The sequence below is a fragment of the Callospermophilus lateralis genome, chromosome 5 (assembly GCF_048772815.1).
Source record: "Callospermophilus lateralis isolate mCalLat2 chromosome 5, mCalLat2.hap1, whole genome shotgun sequence".
Lineage (NCBI taxonomy): Eukaryota > Metazoa > Chordata > Mammalia > Rodentia > Sciuridae > Callospermophilus > Callospermophilus lateralis.
This window is the reverse complement of record NC_135309.1, coordinates 74743233-74765071: the sequence shown is the minus strand read 5'-3', so window position 1 is coordinate 74765071 and position 21839 is coordinate 74743233. Positions and strand designations below refer to the sequence as shown.

At 42.5% G+C, this 21839-nt stretch overlaps 1 protein-coding gene across 2 annotated transcripts; it reads right to left on the bottom strand.

Moving 5' to 3' along the window:
* Positions 1-1589: 1589 nt before the first annotated feature.
* On the bottom strand, positions 1590-21509 carry Gfra3 (GDNF family receptor alpha 3). 2 transcript variants are annotated; one of them, XM_076855997.1, is made up of 8 exons: positions 21360-21509; positions 14931-15218; positions 7581-7673; positions 5830-6142; positions 3252-3355; positions 2953-3087; positions 2493-2581; positions 1590-2285 (listed from the first exon to the last, which is right to left on the bottom strand). In XM_076855997.1, the coding sequence occupies exons 1-8, from the start codon at positions 21433-21435 to the stop codon at positions 2199-2201; spliced, it is 1185 nt and encodes a 394-aa protein (XP_076712112.1). In that variant the 5' UTR covers positions 21436-21509; the 3' UTR covers positions 1590-2198. The 2 variants fall into 2 exon arrangements, with proteins under 2 accessions (XP_076712112.1, XP_076712113.1); XM_076855998.1 differs by having other exon boundaries at positions 14931-15056.
* Positions 21510-21839: the final 330 nt, after the last annotated feature.

Sequence of the window (21839 nt, the reverse complement as noted above, 5' to 3'; positions counted from 1 at the left end):
CCATTGTGAGATATTAAAAGGGTAGAACTTTTGGGAGGTGATTAGGATTAGATAAAGTCATCAAGGTGGAGCCCCCTTGATTGAAAAATGGTAACTTTATGAGAGAGAGAGAATGTGCACAAAAGAGAGACACAGACAGACATGTGTGCTCCGTGTCTCTCTTGCCATGTGATACTCTGTGCTACCTTGGCACTCTGCTAGTGAGAAGGCCATCACAAGATGTGGCCCCTCAACCTTGGAGCAGAATCATAAGCCATAAGTTTGTTTTTTGATGCTGGGGATTGAACCCACTGAGCCACATTCCATCCTCAGCCCTTTTTATTTTTTCTTTTGAGACAGTGTCTTGCTGAGATGCTGATGGTCTAAGTTGTTGAGGTTGGCCTCAAACTTGAAATCATACTTTTTTTTTTTTTAATTATTTTTCGGTTTTAGGTGGACACTATATATATATATATATATTTTGAGAGAGAGAGAGAATTTTTAAATATTTATTTATTTATTTTTTAGTTCTCGGCGGACACAACATCTTTGTTTGTATGTGGTGCTGAGGATCGAACCTGGGCCGCACGCATGCCAGGCGAGCGCGCTACCGCTTGAGCCACATCCCCAGCCCCTGGACATAATATCTTTATTTTACATTTATGTGGTGCTGAGGATCAAACCCAGGGCCTCGCACATTCTAGGGGAGCACTCTACCACTGAGCCACAACCCCAGCCCTGAAATCTTACTGTCTTAGCCTCCTGAGTCACAGGAATTACAAGCATGTGCCACCATGCTCAGCTTCTTTCCTTTAAAAAAAAAAAAAATATTTTGAAAGCTGAGACTTAGTGAGAACCTGTCTCAAAATAAAAACAAAATTTAAAAAGGAATGGGAATGTGACTCAGTGTTTAAATGCCCCTGGTAAAAAGTCTTTTGAGATAGGGTCTTGCTACATTGAACTCATGATCCTTCATGCTCGGCCTCCCAAGTAGCTGGGATTACAAACATGTGCCACTGCACCCAGTCCCATAGTACTACAATTATAAATTCTTCTAACTGCATGGGTGGGTGTTTCCTTACTCCAATAGGATTACAAATTTCCTGAAATCACAGGCCAGTCTCTGATTTTCTCTGGCCCCCAATATAATCTGGAGCAGGTGCTTAATAAATGCTCTGGTGACTAAGGGCCCCCATCTCAGGTGCTGTGGCAATCACATATAGAATCCCAGAAATGGTTAAAATTGGGATGGATACAGGTCTATAGCCCCCTCTAAGCTATTTTTCATTCCAATTCATGTCAAGAACACAGGGGCTGAGGGGCTGTGGCTCAAGCGGTAGCGCGCTTGCCTGGCATGCCTGCAGCCCGGGTTCGATCCTCAGCACCACATACAAGCAAAGATGTTGTGTCCGCCAAAAACTAAAAAAATAAATAAATATTTGAAAAGAACACAGGGGCTGAGAGCCTTGCCTGAATTCATATAGCAGTTGTGTCTCTTCACCATCTGTCCTTTATGCTTGTATCTATAACATCCCAAATTATGGAAAAATTCAAAATTTGATAAAATGGGAAAAGAGCAAAGTCTTGGGTCAAAATGTTTAATCATGATCCAAGAGGTCAGGGGGCTTTAGAACAGCAGTAGGAATAAAGCAAGGACCAAAGGCTTCAGCTCCTGATTTCCAAATGTTCTCCAGGATCCCAGGGCAGAGCAGGGCAGGCAGAAGGTTTCCATCCTCCATTCAAAGGATGGAACAAGGGGTCAGGAGTATTGCTCCAGCCTTCTTCACAAGAAAAATGTCTTTCTAGGCTGCCTCAGAACTTTCAGCCCTGCCTACCTGAAGAATGCAATAAGGAATGACTGATTTGTTAGACTCTGGATGATTATGGGTGGATGGGAGAAAGGAAGGAGAGAGCCTAGTGGAGCTGGTCACCACCAGAAGACACGACTAAATGATAGCCATTAAATCCTAAGGAGGGCAGCCTGAGTCAGAAATAAGGATAAAAGTGGTGGAGGAATGAGGTTAGCTAGTTAAGATCTGGAGATCATAGCCCGTAGCATCTACTATGGCCTCATCTGGAGCCAACTGCAAGTTCAGGTAGGGTTGGGGCTGCCATGTTGTGCACTGCACCTCCTCTGGATGCTGTTCTTTTTCACCCTTCACAGGTTGCATTCAGGCTGGGTGTGGTAGTGAGGAAGAAGGCCTCTGGGTAAAATTCAGCTACCAGAGGCTCCAAATTAGAATCAAGGTAAATGTACAGGAAAAAAGAAAGGGCATCCAGGGCTGTGGCCTCAGAGCAGAGTTTTTCTGTGAAAGAAATGGAATAGAGTTCTTTTAGGGAGCTATCTTTACCTCTCTTCACTACCTCAGCCTCAGTTAAGACTGCCCACCACCCCTGAGGTGTCCATTAGAGGTCTATAGATGGGGTTTATGCCCCATCCCTTTGTTTGCTTAGTTTGAGTTTTCCCCAGCTGGTCAGTAAACGTTTAAGGGGTATAGCAGAGGAGGCCCTACCTGGTGCTCCATCACAGAAAAGGTGGGGTCTTCCCAGTCCTGGGAGAAAAGCTGGCTGTGATAACGCATCTTAGCTGCAATGGCCTCCACTGAGCAGAGGAAAGAAGGAAGATTGGAAAAACATGGTGGAAGCAGATTCCTAGACTCCCAAGGCAGGAAAGGGAATGCCATGGGGACCCTCGGATCTAGGGGAACAGATGGGTAGGAATATCTCCTTCTGCTTGCTTGTTCCTCAAGCTGGAGATGTCTCAGGAGCCCAGACAGGTTGAACAGGCAGTGTTGGGGGTTACTCAGAGAGGGGCAGAAGGAAGAAAGGCTGGGGCTGGGGATATGGAAGTTAAAACAGAATTGGGCTGCTCTGAGGAGATGGATGAAACCAATCTGGGACACAGTTGACCCCCTCCTATCACCTCGGCTTTAGCTAATCCAACCCAGGGGCTGGGAGCAAGAGTACACTCACTGAGGCAGGGGTTGTGGGAGAAGGACCTCTCCAGCCCTTCACACTCCTCCTGCAGGTTGCCACTGCCTCGGCAGGTGCAGCTTAGGGCAACACTCGTGTTGATGTTGCTGATGAAGTTGGGGGTCATGGCAGTTCCTGTGGGATGAAAAGGGGAAGCAGTTCTCAGGGCCCAGGCTAACCCTCCTTTAGCTCCAAACCTCTTCCACCCATCTCAGGACCACACCATCTGGTTCTTCAGAGTATTCTCACCTTTAGGGTGAGCCCATCCTGTGGGTTCTCTACATATGCCCCAGCCTCACCAATCAGCCCCAGGTATGCTCGCAGACATCTGGACTGTTCTGTTGCACAAGTCCCCAGGATGTCCATAGGATGGCAGTGGGTCTGGAAATCTACCAGGCGTGATCTGGAAGAAAGAAAAAAAAAATTTTTTTTTTTTGGCAGTTCTGAAGGGGGTACTCTACCACTGGGCTATACCCCTAGTCCTTTTTATTTATTTATCTTAATTTTGAGACAGGGTCTAAAAAATCACAATTTTGAAGACTTGTGATCCTCCAGCCTCAGCTTCCAAAGTAGCTAGGATTAGAGACATAAGCTACCATGCCTGGCTCAAGAAGGGAAATTTCAAGAGTCCCCAATGAAGATCTGGCCTGCAGCCTTTATCCTTGCTGCTCTTTAGCCTGGCAAGCTCATTGTCACCCCAATTCCTCTTCTGCTTTCAGTGCTTGGTCCACTCCAACTTCTCCTCAGTGGAGCCTGCCCCTGTCACTTTTAACCCAGGGCCTTCAGCATATCACTCTGAATTTAGGCTTCATAATCTCTAATTATGAGATCTTAGACAGCTTCTTTCACCCCAGTTTCCTAGACTGTAAAATAGGATAAAAGTACAACCTGGCAGATTTTCATAGATGAAATAAGAGAATGCATGTATCATATCCAGCATAGTGCCTGGCACATACTGTTTAATAAATGTTAGATATGAGCTGGGTGTGGTGGCATGTGCCCATAATCCCAGTGTCTCAGGAGGCTGAGGCAGGAGGATCACAAATTCAAGGCTAACCTTGGCAATTTAGCAATACCCTGCCTCTAAATAAAAAATAAAAAGGGCTGAGGATGTAGCTCAGTGGCAGAGCAGCCCTGGGTTCAATCCCTAGTACTGCCAAATAAATAAATAAATATTAGATGTTATTATTACTATCATTTGTGGTTCTGGGGATAGAACCCAGGGACTCGCACATTTTAGGCACTGAAGTACACTAAAATTTTTAAATTTTATATTGAGACAGGGTCTTGATATGTTATGCAGGTTGGTCTGGAACTTTTGATCCTTCTGTCTCAATTTCCCAAGTAGGTGGGACTACAGGTGTGCACCACAGTACCCAACCAGATATTATTATTAAAATTCATCCCACAATACGTAAGGCTAGTTCTGTTTGGGTGATGTAATTATGGGTGTTTTTCTTTCTATATGTTTTTCTGAAGTTTTCAATACATTTCTGTGTTGGGTCAATGGTTTACTTCTCTGTCACCTCCACTCTACTATGAACTCCTTGAAGATAGAGACAATATCTTAGCCATCTAACCTAGTACCTGTTATATAATAGTATTAGCTACTAGTGTAGTAATAGGCAGTACAGCAGAATAGTTAAAAGCATAAACTCTAAGTCAGACCTGTTTACCCCAAACTTAACAAACCTAACCTACTAGCTGTGTTCCCTGTGTACCTATTAGTGGTTATTTAACTATTCTTTGCTATGGTTTTTTCATTTGTAAACTGGGGGATGATTAAAACAAGAGCATCTATCTTATAGAGTTCTTATGAGGCTTATGAGTTAATACATGTTAAGTACTTAAATCAATATCTGGCTCATAGGAAGTACTTAGTAAATGCTAATATTCTGATTATAGAGAGCCCTGACTTTGCAGATAAGGAAAGTATTAATCAAAGAGGTAAAGCTACTTTCCTTACTGCATCACCTGTCACAAAAAAGTAAGCAATAGATCTAAGTTGTATACCATGGTTGGTATGACATTTATTGTCAAAAAATGTTACTTGAACAGATGATAAGTTCAATTTGTTGTTTTGTACTGAGAAGACACAGGAAAACCAGATTGGAATTTCAGATTTTCAGTGCCTAGTATTTGTGAGGCTCTGGGTTCAAACCCCAGCAATGAAATGCAAACCTCCCTACATAAATACATGGAGTTCTTAAAGAACAATAAATGACAAAATTAGCATTACCATTTATTGAGGACTTAACTCTGCCCCAGTAGGCTAAGTACTCTACATAAGTAATATAATCATGACTAGAGGTCTGTATTATCATTCCAGTTTTTGTAGAGAACTAAAAGTGATGGCTTGCCCTTCACATCTGGTTTGAGCATGTCCAGCTTGCTGAGATTCATTTTCCAGGATTTTCTAGTCACTGGGTCTTCATTTCATTTTTCCAGAAAAATAACTGGAAGCAAATGCTTACCAAATTATGGTAGATTATCTTTAGGTGAGGGAATTTTGAGTGGTATTTTTTTATATAGGCCTGTGCCACTGTGCCCCTAAGTGGTATTTTTTATACATGTTTCTGTTTTCTGAAGTTATTACATAAAGGAGGTTTTGTTATGTTTCCCAGGTTGGTCTAGAACTCAGACGCAAGGAGTCTTCCCTCTTCAGCCTCTGAGAGCTGGGACTACAGGTGTGACCACCGCACCAGGTCAAAAGCTATAATCCTTTTAATATGAGTTTCATAAAATATCCAAGGCGAAGCACCTTGTGGGTCCACTGTTCCCTGAGGGCAGTTAGACCCAACCGGTGCAGGAAGGTGGCCAGAAGGAGTGGATCATGTCACACCCACGCCCATCCTGCAGCCCAGACCCTGCACCTACCTGCACAGTGGATCCGTGAAACAGAGGCGCTGCAAATCCAGACAGTTGGGGGCCTCAGTTGGCAGTGCACAGCTGGGAGCAATAGTGTTGCGCCTACGCTCCCCACAGCTGCGGTCAGTGGGCAAGCAGGGGCACAGCAGCAGGCCCTGCGCATGAGGCTCAGAGGCCCTCTCAAAGAAGGAGCGCAGCTGTCCAAGGCAGACTTGGCGCTGGCAGCGGTGTCCTGAACAGGCCTCCCCGTAACCCTTGCGTAGCCGGTCACACTTCTCATTAAGAGTACACAGCATAGCAAACTTGAGGCAGAGATCGGAGTCTGTGGGGAAGAAGGGCACTAAATCACTAGACCACATCCTTTCTGCATCACCTGTAGTTCAGTATCCCTAAGGAACCCCAGCAAACCCAATTTAACAAGGAAGAAATGGGAGTAGGAGGAAAGGGAGGACTTGAATAAGTCCTGAATAAAGCTACTGCTAATTCAAGGTTTTCTCTCTCCCCACAAACTGTATCTGGTACCGTGAAGCCTTTTCTACTCTGTTCCTTATCTTGACTAGGTAAACATCATCCATCATCATCATCATCATCATCATCTATATATATATATCTAATAACCACTTATCTAGAACAAAGCACCCACAAAGTTCAAATAACCAAAATACTTCCTTCAATGCTGTGCAGTATAATCCGACGGTGAAAATCACAACCTAGAGGTCTTGCAACATTCCATAGCAGTTTTTGAACTGCTGGAAACAAATGCAACTAAATTCTATTTAGGTTTGGTTTGTACCTTTTTATTCAGTTTTACTATTACCTACCCTTCATTCATCTAATGATTCATGCATAAAAGTTCTTTTCCAAGTCTTGGAAAAGTATGGCAATATTTCCTTCTTTTTCCTTTCTTTTTTTCAGGACTCAGTGTAGGTTGCTGGAAATCCAATCCAGGGAACCTAGGGCTTCATGCATGCTAAGCATGTACCTTACTGCTAAGCTCCATCACTAGCTGCCTGATGATTTTTCTATAAAAAGAATATTTCAGCCCCAGAACAACTAAATAACTTAAACAGGTCATTCACTGATTCCTTGTAACTAAGGGTTTGCCATGTATAAATCTCTAGTTTTCCCTTGAAATTCTAATACATAAAACTAGCTATACAACAAAGCTCGCTTCAAAATTCTAATTTTTACAGAATTGACCATACAACAAAGCTTTCTTCTCCTCAAAAAATAGTGCATATATGTGTGTTCTTTTTCAATTAACTCTCGACCTTACACTCCTGAAAAAACATGCATTGTAGTCCTTGCCAGGCTGATGGTTCTCCACCCTAAGTCACCCCTGTGGGGAGTCAAAACCTCATTATTTTCTCTGCCCAACACCTCGCCCATCCCATTAGAATGGTTGAAAACAATTTTCTAGTCTTTATGGACAAAAAGGCTACTTTCCTTGCTGTGTCTAAATATCCCATTTCTGTACTTTTCTTTCTGTAACTACTGCCACTCCCACCATCCTCTTTATAGGGACCAGGGGGACCTAATGGGTTTTCTCTGAATGCCTGCCTAATAATTGTTATTTTTTTGATGATTCCCCTGAAAGCAGACCATGCAACACAACTCAGACTCAGTGTTTATTCAGTCACCTGGCAGGCTAGAAACTTACTCTGTAAGCCCCTAAGTTTGTGCTTCCCCCAGACACCCTTCCCTCGGCCCAGCTCAGCCTCCCACTTTCCAGTTTCCCATCCTAGGCTTGCCTTCCACACCTGGTTTGAGTATGTCCAGCTTGCTGAGATTCATTTTCCAGGGTTTTCTAGTCACTGGGTCTTCGTAGGGGGAGACATCCAGTTCATAATCACCTAAAAACAAGGTAGGGAGCACCAGAATGCTAAGGACCTGGGAGGGGTGGGAGCAGGAGGGGCTCAGGCTGCTGGGTCAGAGCTCAAACTCTATGCAGCAAAGGAAAAGGCACAACCTTTAACTAGTTGCAAGGTATGCAAAGATAAGGAAAATGCAGAGCCAGAAAGATATGGGTTGTGCTGGACATGGTGGGGCACACCTGTAATCTCAGCGGCTTGGGAGGCTGGGACAGGAGAATAGCGAGTTCAAAGCCAGCCTTAGCAATGGTGAGGCACTAAAGCAATTCCGTGAGTCCCTGTCTCTAAATAAAATACAAAATAAGGCTGGGCGCTCAGTGGTCGAGTGCTCCTGAGTTAAATTCCTGGTACCAAAAAAAAAAAAAAAAAAAAAAAAGATATGGATTTGGCCCAAATAAACTGATAAGAATAGAAGCCTTTGGGTAGGCAAAAAGAAATTGAGGAGGAGAGAGGTTTAATTGTTATTTGCCGAGATATGAACTCTGAACTATCTGATTCTGGTAAATAGGAGTTCAGGGACATCAAGATGGTGGAGACAGGGTATAAGAAAGATGCCACTGGGGGCTGGGGTTGTGGCTCAGTGGTAAAGAGCTTATCTAGCATGCATGAAGCACTGGGTTTGATCCCCAGCACCACACAAACTAAATAAACAAAATAAAGGTGTTGTGCCCATCTACAACTAAAAAAATATTTTTTTTAAAAAAAGATGCCACTGGACAAGACAGGGAGATAAGTCATGTTTCTGTTTACAATAAGTCCCATTACTATGACAACTCCTGACACTGAGGACTTATCACCATGACAACTCCTGACACAGGTTCAATATTTTAAAAGGACCAATGGTGGTAAAGTAGGCAGTATTCTAATTAGGTTTCTCAAGTAAACAATGCTGTGGGGGGAGATTAGAGAATATTCTAATCAGGTATCATGAGGTAACCAATAGGAGCAAACAGGGTAAGGTCTTCAATTTGGTCTGTATAGGAAAGAGAATGACTCATAGCCCAGCAGCTGATTTCCAGACATTGGGACCTGAGCCTCTCTCCGTCAGCCCACTCTTCTCTACCTTACGGAGTGCTATCTTCACCTGTAATAAATCTATTATTTTCCTGCTATTTCTGTGTCTGTCTTTCTTTTTTCTTTTTCTTTTTTTGGTACCAAAGACCCAGAGTCACTCAACCACTGAGCCATATCCCCAGCACTTTTTTGTATTTTATTTAGAGGCAGGGTCTCACTGAATTGCTTAGGGCCTTGCTAAATTGCTGAGGCTGGCTTTGAACTTGCTATCATCCTGCCTCAGCCTCCAGAGCCAATGGGATTACAGGCTTGTGCCAGCATGCCCAGCTGCTTCTGTATGTCTTCCTCAATTCTCTGTTTGGGACACCAAGGACCTGGATCCCAACTGGATACTCCAACAACAGCAATTTCAGAGTTTCTGGATCCTAGCTCTCAGACATATTGTGTGTTTGGAATCAGGCAAGGGAACTCTGCCTTGTTTTATCTTGCTATTATAGAAGGGACAATGGGGTACTCTGCTACAGGCCTGAATGCTTGGCTATGGAGATGTATAGCATTTTTGAGAAACGGAAGTGAGGCCAGGCACTAACCAAGAAAAACCTAGAAAAAAAAAAAAAAGAGAGAAAATGATCTCAAAGTATATGCATCTTTCTCAGACACCCACAAGGGACTGCAGACTCCTTAAGGGGACTTACTAAGTCTTATCAATTCAGTGTATTGCCACTATGCTTGGGAGGGGCTCAATAAATATTGGTTAATAAATCTTGTTGGAAGAGAGATATGAGAAAGATAAGCTTGCAGGAATGACATCCAAGAAGCCTTTGTAAATGCATCTTCAGGTGGGCAGGTATATGGATGTTCTCAGGCAAACAAGAGAGGATGGGCTAGATATATCAGAAGACCTGAGAGCTCCAAAGAGGAAAGAAAACAGAGAAACAAGAGAATCCTGGAAGAAGTCTCTGGGGAAGTTAAAAAACAGAAGAAATTAGGAGTAGGAAACAGAGAACAAGTGGTGTGGTAAAACTGTTTTATCGTTCAATTATTTGTCCCCCACACTATGGGAGGATTATACCTCCCTATCTGTTGCCATGTGACTTTTCACAGCCTCTGTGGAGCATACTTCAATGTCAGTCAGGCTTGGCCCCGTGATTTGCTCTGGATGGTGGACTATAAATTGAAGTGATGTAAATCACATCTAAGCAGAGCTTTTTTTTTTTTGCTACTGGGGTTAAACCCAGGAACCCTTACCCTCTGAGCCACATCTCCAGTCCTTTTTCTAATTTATTTTGAGATAGGGTCTCACTAAGCTGCTTAGGATCTAAGTTGCTGCTTTGATCTTGGAATTCTCCTGCCTCATCCTCCCAAGTAGGCATGCACCACTGTGCCCAGGCTGAGCCGAAGCTTTAAGAACCATCACATTGCCAGGTATGGTAGCACATGCCTATAATCTCAGCAGCTTGAGAAGCTGAGGCAGGATTGCAAATTCAAGGCCAGTCTCAGCAATTTCATAAAGGCTTAAGCAACTTCGTGAGGCCCTGTCCAAAATAAAACTGAAAAGGTGGGGGATGTGGCTCAGTGGTTCAGTCCCCAATACCCAAAAAAAAAAAAAAAAGAACCATTATATTGTTATTACTTTTTCCTCTCTTACTTTGAATGAAAACAATAGATAGAAGTCTTCAGCACATATATAAAATGAGCAAGAAATAAATGTTTATTGTTAAAAAAGAGATGGGGATGGGGTGGGCTGGTTGTAACTAAAGTTTAACCTAGCAAATTCTTATTAGAAATGCAATCAAGGAGGGGCTGGGGCTAGGGCTGGGGCTCAGCGGTAGAGCGCTCGCCTAGCATGTGTGAGGCCCTGGGTTTGATCCTCAGCACCACATAAGAATGAAATAAAGATAATGTGTCCAACTACAAATAAAAAATAATAAATATTAAAAAAAAAAGAAATGCAATCAAGGAGCAGGGTGTGGCAGCATACACCTATAATCCCAGCAATTTGGGAGGCTAAGGCAGGAGGATTGCAAGTTCTGGGCCAATCTCAGCAATTTAGCGAAACTCAGTCAAAAATAAAAAGTAAAAAAGATTGGATATGTAGCTTAGTGGTAAAATGTCCCTGGGTTCAATCCCTAGTACCAAAAACAAAAAAGCAACTGGAGGCTGGGTATAGTGACACACGCACCTATAATCCCAACAATTTGGGAGGCTGAGGGAAGAGGATTGCAAATTTGAGTTTAGCCTCACTAACTCAGAAAGACTGAGTGAGAAACCACTCAAAATAAAAAATAAGAGCTGGGGTGTAGCTCAGCGGTAAAGTGCCCCTGGGGTTCAATCCCCAGTACCCCCAACACACAAAAGCAATGCAATTAGGGCACTGGGAGGTGTTGCTCAGTGGTCGAATGCTGCTTAGTACTCTTGAGGCCCTGAGTTTGATTCCCAGTACCACAAAAACAAAACAAAAACAATTGGGGTAAGGGGAAGAAAAAATGCAATTTTTACCTAGAGGTAGATTGCTCTAGAAACAAAAATCCAAATATGTAGAAATTCTTTTTTTTTTTTTTTTAATAAATAGAGAGACAGAGAGAGAGAGAGACAGAGAGAGAGAGAGAGAGTTTTTTTTTAATATTTATTTTTTTAGTTTTCTGCGGACACAACATCTTTGTATGTGGTGCTGAGGATCGAACCCGGGCCACACGCATGCCAGGCGAGTGTGCCACCGCTTGAGCCACATCCCCAACCCCATATGTAGAAATTCTTTGGGACTGGGCAGTGGATAGAGAAGAAGCTTTCTGGGGGCTGGAAAAAAACGGTAATCTTCATTATGCAGTAACAAAGCATTTGGTAAATTATTTCCCCCAATAATTTGAAGGAAGATGAGTTTATGCTGAACGAACTTGTGTTTTAAGGGGAAGAAGCCGAGAAGCAGAAGGTTACTAGTATGTCTTGATTGCTACTGGCTTCATTTGGCAAAGTATTAAGAGAAAAACAGAAACTCAGAAAAGAATTGGCCAGTTTACCAGATAGGCATGGTGGAGAGGCTGAGGCAGGAGGATTCCTTGAGTCCAGGAGTTCAAGACCTGCCTGGATGTAGTGAAAAAGTGTCTTAACAAAATAAAAATTAAAAGAATTGGCTGGTTTGCAAGTAGGGAGGATATGGACAAAAGAATCCAGAAATTCCAAGACTTGAAGGATTAAGAGATGCAGCAACTATATCTCATATTCAAATGGTAAAAGATAAAATTGAAAATGCTTTGAGTGATAAAGTTGATAACCATCAGGCTTGGGAGAAAGTCCAAATTAAGTATGTGGCTATTCTAGAGTTTATGAAGATTTCTCAATTGATTAAGATGGTACCAAATAGATCTGCCAGTTGGACAAATGTAGTCAGGGAAAGAAAACTAAAGTAGTGACTCTCCCATAGAGGTCTGATAGGGACAGGAAACTTCAAATTAGGTTTAGAAAGAGGTGCATGTCTTGTGGGAAAGGCTACTGGCACATGAGATGAAGGAATCAAAGATATAAAAAGCAATTACTTTTTGAGAGACTTGTACTTCTAACAGCTAACAGCCTGGATTAAAAGAGACTGTGACTATTTGAGACTTAAAATGCCCCAACATTCCTCAGACAGGAAATAGATAAGAATGCTTCTCCAGTCCCAGAGGTTGTAGTCTCCAATGCCCTTTTCAAATGTGGTAAAGACAATAATGGAAAAGCCAGGATCTCCCAGAGGGTTGAGCCAAGAACCTTGAAGAACAATGGATAGGGCAGCTACTCCCACAGAGGAAAAAAAAAAAGGGGGTGAGGGGGGAGGTCTTTTATAGAATAAGCCTGGGCTGGGAATGTGGTCAGTGGATGATTACTTGCCTGGCATGTGTGAGACCCTGGGTTTGATCCCCAGAGAAGAGGACCCTTGCAAAATCTGCCTAGCAAAATTTTAGAATTCTTCGAATCAATGTCTGCTGTGTGCCTCCCATTCCTTCCCATTCTGAAAGTGTTTGTTGTAGTTATCCTGAGCCTGTTCTATTATTGTACACTGAGTATGTATGGGAGGCAAATGACCTTTTTAGTTCATAAAGATAAACTAGGGGGTCTGGAGTTGTGGCTCAATGATAGAGTGCTCGCCTAGCACGCGTGAGGCACTGGGTTCAATCCTCAACACCACATAAAAATGAAATAAAGATATTGTGTCCACCTCCAACTAAAAAATAAATATTAAAAAAAAATATAAACTAGGGTTAGGCATGGTGGCACATGCCTGTAATCCCAACAACTCTAGAGGCTGAGGCAGGAGGATCATAAGTTTGAGGCCAGTCTCAGCAACTTAGGGAGACCCTATCTCAAACTACAACCAAACAAACAAAAACCAATATAGAAACTATCATGAGATCCTAAGATCCTAGACTTGGAGCTTGATGTCATGTTCTGATAGAATTTTTAAGACATCTTCCTTGGAAAATTAGGTGAGTATATATTACTTGTGGAAGGAGGGAAAATTAATATTTTTATCAAGCTGTAAACTGTGGTAAATTGTATTATTGTTTCCAATTATTCTTTGCCCTTCTTATAAGATTAAATGTCTTCACTTATTGTCATGTGATTTATTTATTACTTTTTAATTTTTTTGCTACTGGGAATTGAACCCCAGGAATGCTTTACCATTGAGCTATATCTCCAGGCCTTTTTGAGACAGGGTCTCACTAAGTTGCTAAGACTGGTTCAAACTTGCAATCTTCCTGCCTTGGTTTCCTGAGTTGCTGGGATTATAGGTATGTGCCACCAGGTCCAGTTTTGCCATGTTATTTTTTATGTCTCCCTATGGGAGAAGTATACTTCCCTAATCTAGTAATGTGAGGCTTGGTCAGATTATTTTCTCTTTGGAATTTGTAACATTTGAGCAGGGTTCTGTTGTTGTTGTTTTGGTACTGGGGATTGAACACAGAGTGCTCTACCATTGGGCAACAATCCCAGCCCTTTTTATATTTGAGACAGGTGATCACTAAGTTGCAAGGCTCAAACTTGTGATGCTCATGCCTTAGCCTCCTAAGTAGCTGGTATCATAGGTGTGTGCCACCATGCCTGGCTTGAACAGAGGCTTTAAAAGCATTGTATGGTTTACCAATGCTCATTTCCTTCACCATGAGAAGGGAACATCCCACAAAAGGCTGTGCCTTTAGCCTGGATCCCAGCATGACAAAGACACATGAAAACAGTCAGCTCAGAACATGAGCAAGAACTAAATCTTTGTTTTGCAAGATAGTCCAATAAAAGCTGATTAATAAAGAAAAAGGCCTATAGAAGGAGTCAAAGGTAGCACTTCTCTTTGGCTTTTTTTGTGACTTTTATCATCCATCTCCAGTTCTGTTAATCATATCATTTCTGCTAAAGGCTGGCATGAGATGATACCACTTAGTCTCTGAACTTGTGGATTACATGATATTTGGAGTTAAAACTGCTTTTCTCTACTCCTCTCTGTATCTTTCTGCTCTAGGAACTCCCCAGGTTGAGCCTGTGCCTGGTTTAGAACTCTGTCAAGAGGAAATCACAGGTAAAAAAAGAGGAAAAAGTGAGGGCAGTGTTTTGAGGGCCCAAAGGGACACTGCAAATTTTTCCCTCCATCTCTTACTGGTGCCAAATGCAGAGGTTCATTGTCATCCCCATCAGAATCTACCATGTGGCCCATATCCTGCAGAACTGAAAAACAACTCCCAAAGTGGGGCACACCTGTAATCCCAGGAAGCTGAGGCAGGTCGATCCTGCCTCAGCCTGGGCAATTTAGTAAGACTGTTTCAAAGTAAAAAGGGCTGGGGATATCGCTAGGTAGTAGAGTGCCTCTGGGCTCAATACCCAGTAGTAAACAAAACAGATGGCTGGGGATATAGCTCAGCTGGTAGAATGTTTGCCTTGCATGCACAAGGTCCTAGGTTCAATCCCTAGCACCACATTAAAAAAAAAAAAAAATGCAATGCTCAAGCTTAGGTATATACATCAAATATATATATATATTTTTATTTTTTAGTTGTAGCCATTTATTTATCTTTATTTATTTATGGTGTTGAGGATCGAACCCAGGGCCTTGCACGTTCTACGTGAGCACTCTACTGCTGAGCCACAACCCCAACCCCACATCAATATTAAAAAAAAGAAGAAGAAGAAGAAGAAGAAGAAGAAAAGAAATTCCAAGAGCCATCCTCCTCAGCTTAGTCCACTCTAGGATGGAGGTCTCACCAATGCTGCGGGCAGGATGAATGGTCCAATAGATGTCCAGGCAGGTAGCTTGATTCTTCATGCGTCGGTGGCATGTACAGCCCATCAGAGAGCTGTTCCTGAGTTTCTCTGCTGCCTCTAGGCAGTCTGCAGGGAAAGAAGACCCCTCTAAGGGTAATGGGGTACTTAGACTAGAGGTGCAAGAACCCAGGTGGTGGTAGGCAGCCTTGCAAGTGGGATCAGCCTGGCACTTCCTCCTGGCCTGGATACAACTGTTCCTGAACCGGCTCTCTGTGGGAAGGGAGTCTCCTGTGGAGAGATCAGGTGAGGGTCACATATGATCAGAGTACCTGTCTGGGAGTATTAAGCCAGTTGTGAGGTAGGATTGGGGAGATTCCTGATGAAACCTTGAGAAAATCTTAGGGTAGCACAAATTGACTTTAGGAATGATGTGGAGAGAAAGAAGTCCCACAGAACCTTCTTTACATCCTAAATTCAATTTTAAAAAGTCTCATTAACTCCCCAACATATGTGGAATCTGTCTAGTTTTTTATTTAGGTTTGGTTTGCCCCTGCCTGTTCTGTTCAGTTTTGCTATCGCCTGCCCGTCAATCTACTGATTCATGCTTAAAAGCTCTCCATACTCTTGAGTCTTTGAAAAGTATGGTGATATTTCTTTTTTACTTTTTTTCATGTCTGTCTCTTTAGCCAGACCTCCTTACTGGTCTCACTGATTTTATCTTCCAAACTCATTCCTTCACACAATCTTAATATCATTATTTTTTATATTTATTTTTTAGTTGTAGGTGGACACAGTGTCTTTATTTTACTTTATGTGATGCTGAGGATCGAACCCAGTGCCTCACACATGCTAGGCACGCACTCTACCTCTGAGCCACAACCCCAGCCCCTTCATATCTTTTTTAATAAAAATTTTTAATTGGAAAGCTTTTTATTGAGGTAAAATTCACACAAAATTAAGTTTCTTAAAGTACACAACTAAGTGGCATTTAGAATATTCACAATGTTGTTGAACTATCACTTCTAATTCCAATATATTTTCATTCATCCCAAAAGGAAACACATACCCATTAAACAAGCACTCGTTATTCACTCTTCTCTCCAGCAGCCTCTGGGAACCAGTAGTCTCCTTTCTGTCTCTATGGATTTACCTATCCTATATATTTCTTTTTTCAAAAATATTTTTTAGCTGTAAATGGATCTTTTATTTAATTAATTTATTTATATATAGTGCTGAGGATTGATCCCAGGGTCTCATATATGCTAGGCAAGTGCTCTACCACTGAGCCACAACTCCAGCCCTATCCTATATATTTCATTGAAAGAGTATTACTCAATTTTGCTTGATCTTTTATCTTTTATTTTTTTTGTGTGGGGGTGGTATCAGGGATTGAACTCAGAGGCACTCAACCACTGAGCCATATCCCCAGCCCTTTTCTGTATTTTATCTAGAGAGAGTCTTACTGAGTTATTTAGCACCTTGCTTTTGCTGAGGCTGGCTTTGAACTCATGATCCTCCTGCCTCATCCTCCAATTACAGGTGTGAGCCACTGTGTCTGGCTTGATCTTTATTTCTGGTACTGGGTATTGAACCCAGGGTGCTTTACCACTGAGCTGTATCCCCAGCCCTTTTGAGACAGAGTCTTACTAAATTGCTAAAAGTTGGTCTCAAAATTATGATCCTTCCTCCTCAGCCTTCCAAATGCTGGGGTTATAGGTGTGCACATCAGTGCCTGGCTAACACATTTGATCTTTAATATCTGCCGTTTCTCACCTAGCATATTAGTTTTTTTTTGGGGGGGGGGTGTTCCAGGGATTGAATTTAGAGGCATTCACTGGACCACTAAGTCACATCCTTAACCCTATTTTGTATTTTATTTAGAGACAGGGTCTCATTGAGTTGTTTAGGGCCTGACTAAATTGCTGAGGCTGGCTTTGAATTCATGATCTTCCTGTCTCAGCCTCCCAAGCCACTGGGGTAACAGGCGCACACCACTGTGCCCGGTTTAGCATATTGTTTCTGAGGTCCATCCATAGTTTGTGTCAATGCTTCATTCATTCATCATTTTATGGATGACTATTTCATTGCATGGGTATGCCACATTTTTTTTGTCCATTCATTAATTGATGGGCATTTGTTTCCATCCTTTGTTTATTGTGACTGCTTCTTTGGTTATATGTAACTGGTATCATTCATATACAAGCATTTGTTTGAACACCTGTTTTCAATTTGTTTGAATATCTACCTAGGAGTAGAGCTCCTGGGTCATACAGTAATTTTCTGTTTAACTTTCTGGGGATCTGCCAGACTGGATCTGCCAGTAGTCATAAACATTTTACATTCCCACTAGCAATATATGAAGAGCCTAGCTTCTATACTTACTTGACAACTCTCATTATTTTCCACTTTTTAAAATTATGGCCATCCTTGTGGGTATGAAGTGTTATCTCACTGTGTTTTTTATTTGCATTTCCCTAATAACTAAGGATATTGAGCATATTTTTATGTTCTTATTATCCATTTGTACATTTTGTTTAGTAATATGCTTTCTTTTCTTCATCACTGGGATTGAACTCAGGAGTGTTCTATCTCTGAGCTACATCCCCAAATATTTTTAATTTTACTTTAATACAGGTTCTCACTAGGTTGCATACAGTCTTGCTAAATTCTTTTTTTTTTTTTTTTTTAAAGAGAGTGAGAGAGGGAGAGACAGAGAGAGAGAGAGAATTTTTAATATTTATTTTTTTAGTTATCGGCGGACACAACATCTTTGTTTGTATGTGGTGCTGAGGATCGAACCTGGGCCGCACGCATGCCAGGCGAGCACGCTACCGCTTGAGCCACATCCCCAGCCCCAAATATTTATTTTTTGTTTTCGGCAGACACAACATCTTTGTTTTTGTATGTGGTGCTGAGGCTCGAACCTGGGCCGCACGCATGCCAGAAGAGCACGCTACCGCTTGAGCCACATCCCCAGCCCCCTTGCTAAATTCTTGAGGCTGGCTTCAAACCTGTGATCCTCCTGTCTCAGCCTCCTGAGCCACCAGGATTACAGATATGTACCACCATCGCCTGACTAATCAGATTCTTTCTATTTTTTGTTTTTCAGTTTCTTGACATTTCTTTCACTTGCCTCATTCTAGTCTCAGCCTGGCCTGGGACAATTCACTTTCTGGACTTTAGTTTCTTTAACAGTAAACTGGGGAACTGAGGCTGGGGATGTGGCTCAGTGGTATAGTGCTTGCCTAGCATGCATGAAGCCCTAGGTTTGTTTCCCAGAAAATAAAAGTGAGAGAGATACTGGATTCTATCCTTTAATGAAAGGGATGAAAAAGAAATGATAGCTTTCTTTTAGGGATATATCAGAATTTCTAAAGGGACTACATAGTTTAAAAAAGCATATTTAAGCCTAATGCAGTAGTATGTGCCTATAGTCCTAGCCACACAGGAAGGAGGACAGGAGGATCACTTTAAGTGGGAGGGAGGGGAAAGAAAAAAAAAGGAGAAGCAAGAAGGGAGGGAGAGAGAATATAAAAAGCATATTTGGTAATTTTATATGTGCAAGATGAAAAAAAGTTTCAAATTTCAAAAAAATATTAGCCAGGGCTGGGGATGTGGCTCAAGCGGTAACACGCTCACCTGGCATGCGTGGGGTGCTGGGTTCTATCCTCAGCACCACATAAAATAAAAAATAAAGATGTTGTGTCCACCGAAAACTGTAAAATAAATATTAAAAATTTCTCTCTCTCTCTCTCTCTCCCCTCTTCTCTTCTCTCTCTCTTAAAATATATATATATATATATATATATATATATATATATATATATATATATATATACATACATATACATATTAGCTAGCCATGGTAGAACAGAGATCCCAGAGATCTGGAAGGCTTGCAAGCTCAAGGTCAATCTTGGCAACTTAGTGTTGAGCCCATCTCAAAAATAAATAAATAAATAAAAGGGCCATGTACTGTGGTTCATGTCGCTAATCCCTGTGGCTCAGAAGGCTGAGGCAGAAGAATTGCAAGTCCGAAGTCAGCCTCAGTAACTTAGTAAGGCCCTAAGAAACTTAGTGAGACCCTGTCTCAAAAGAAAAGGGCTGGAATGTGGCTCAGTGATCAAGTACCCCAGGTTCAATCCCGGTACCATAAAGTAAAATTAAAAGGGCTGGAAGTTGAAATTTAAGTATGAGATTTTAAAACCTTAACCAAAAAGGGGACATGAATTTAAATAGGTTGAGAAATTAAATAGGTTGCTGAAATTACAGGTATGTACCACCGCACTCAGCCCCCCAAATATTTTTAAAATTTTTTTTGTAGTTGTGGATAGTCAGAATGCCTTTATTTTGTTTATTTTTATGTGGTGCTAAGGATCAAATCTAGTGCCTCACGCATGCAAGGCAAGTGCTCTGCCACTGAGCTATAGCTCCAACCCCCTCCCTCAGCTATTTTTAAATTTGAGACAGGGTTTTGGTCTTCTTAAAGTTGTGACTAGTGGTCAACATTTAAAAACCAGAAGATTTCACATAAAACTATGGACTCCCAATTTCTCTTCAAATATAAAACACTGTGGGCCTACATGCCCACAATATAACAAATGGAGTTGTGTGATGAATGCCTCCTTTCGCAAGTCATGTGCTATTCAATTTGTCACAGTCCCTACATTCTCTACCATACCTTCACTACCTCCTCCTTTATGCTACCACTGCTATGTCTATTTCTCACTTAGTCAGCAGCTTGACCTCCTGAGTTCTTCTTGGTTCATTAGAGAACGAGTAGTAGCAAATGAAGAAGATCAGTCTATGCACAAGATCCTCATTTGTTTTTCTCCATAGAAAAGAAGAGAGGCCCATAGCTTGGGCACCCATTTTATGGATGAATAAACAAGAAAAGTATGATGCATTAAGAGATATAGCAAGCTAAGACCAGATTGAGGTCAGAACCAAGAAGTCCTAGCTTCAACCTATTTTAGAATGATTTTTAGTACATGATGCTACTTTCCTGGGTGTTAGTTGTCTCCTTTATGCTTGGCTCTACTGGGGCCCAAGCAGTGGTATTTTTTACCTAATTGTTAAAACCAGCAATTGGTCTGGGCAGTGCTTGACCCTACATAGCAGCTCCTGGATGATTGTGTTAAGGATTTTCAACAAAGCCACTTAATCAGAAATCACTGCTATCAAATACTATAAAATATGGATCTGCCAGCTATACTGCTTCCCTGAATTAGTTAATGAGGAAGGCGTTTAGTGTTTATCCCTGATCCTGACACAAAGTCATACTTAGGGTTAGTGAAATTTCCTAGGCAGTTAATTCAAATTGGTGATGTCTTGCTCCCCAGATTCACTGATTGAACCAGTCTTGACAAACCAGTCTTTTCCCTCCTTCCTTCCTTAACTGTCTCACAGCCAAGATTGTATTTCTATAGTCCCACAATGTGAAAGGTGATGGGAAATGAGTGTGGCCTCTGCCTTGGGATTCTCTTCACTCAGATTCTGGTAGGAGCCCCAGAATGACAGTCCATGTACCTAATCCCATTTCCCAAGGCCATGGGGCATTTTTCTAGGCATGCTGGAGCCCAGACTGCTCTTCTTCAGGGGAATGGCATGGTGCTAAAGCCAGGCTGTGGCTTGTAGGAAAAGATCATCTGGCTCAACAAGGCGTCTTCTGCACCAATTTAAAAATTGAACATTTAACTTGGCTTGATGGACCAAGCCTATAATCCCAGAGACTCTGGAGGCTGAGACAGGAGGACTTCAAGTTTGAAGCCAGTCTCAGGAACTTAGCAAGGCTCTAAGCAACTTGCCAGACCTTGTCTCAAATTTTTTAAAAATTAAAAAGGGGGCGGTGCTTGGGGTGTGACTTAGTGGGTAAATCCTCTAGGTTCAATCTCTGGTTTTAAAAAAAACAGTAATAATAATAATTAAGTATATGGTATGATGGAGTCGGGTAGTTTTCAAATTCTCAACACACAACCAAATGAGGATGTTAGCAAGTTCTGGCCAGTTTACAACCTCAAAGGGCGTGAAGAGAAGTTGAAGGCCGCTTAGAGGAAATGGCAGTCCAGCCCATGATCATATTCTTCTTGCTTCCTAGAGATGCTGTCTTATAGTAGAATGGCGGCAGGTTATTTTGTAATTGTGTAGATGAGTCACAAAAGAGAGAAGGGGGAGACAAGGAGCAAGGAGATGCTTGCTTATCCAAGTCAATGCTGGCACTCAATCTATATGAGTTCAGACACCGTATTAGGCATGGTTTTCAGGACCCTCTGGTCTTCCTCCTCCAGTTTCCCAGACTCCAGAACTGACACAGACACGGGACCTGGAGGCAGCTGCACCCACTTTGTCCCGCCTACATGCTCACCTACACCTGCCCCTCCCTGCAGCACCGGCGGGTTTCAGCTGCACCTACCCACAGACTACACTCACCAGCTCCAAGGGGCAGCAACATCATCAGCAGCAGTAAGACCACCGGCGACAGCCGCCGGCTGGCGGAGCGCACCATGGCGGGGTGTGGGTGCTAGGTGTCCGCCTCCAAGGGCGCTCTGCCTGCGCTGGGCACCGCTGTCTCCCGGTTCCTAGAGCTTGAGTTCAGAAAGCGGGACTCCCTCCGCCGGCGCCTCCCATCGCTGCCTCCCGCCCCTCCTCACGGGCGGCGCCAGCACTCTCCCCTCCAGGGTCCGGGGCTCCGCCCTCCAATTCCGAAGCGCGAGTCCACACCACTCCGCCTCTTCTTCTGGACCGAGAAGACAGAGGCGGGAGAGGTTTGGGTGCCCAAGAAGGTGCTCCACCCGAATCTGCCCACCTGCTAACAACTTCGCTTAGCAAGACTGTGGAAGCTGCCGCTGGAGACTCTTCTCCCAGGTTAATATTTCTTCCCCCATAAAAGCATCCTTTCTCACTTTCCCA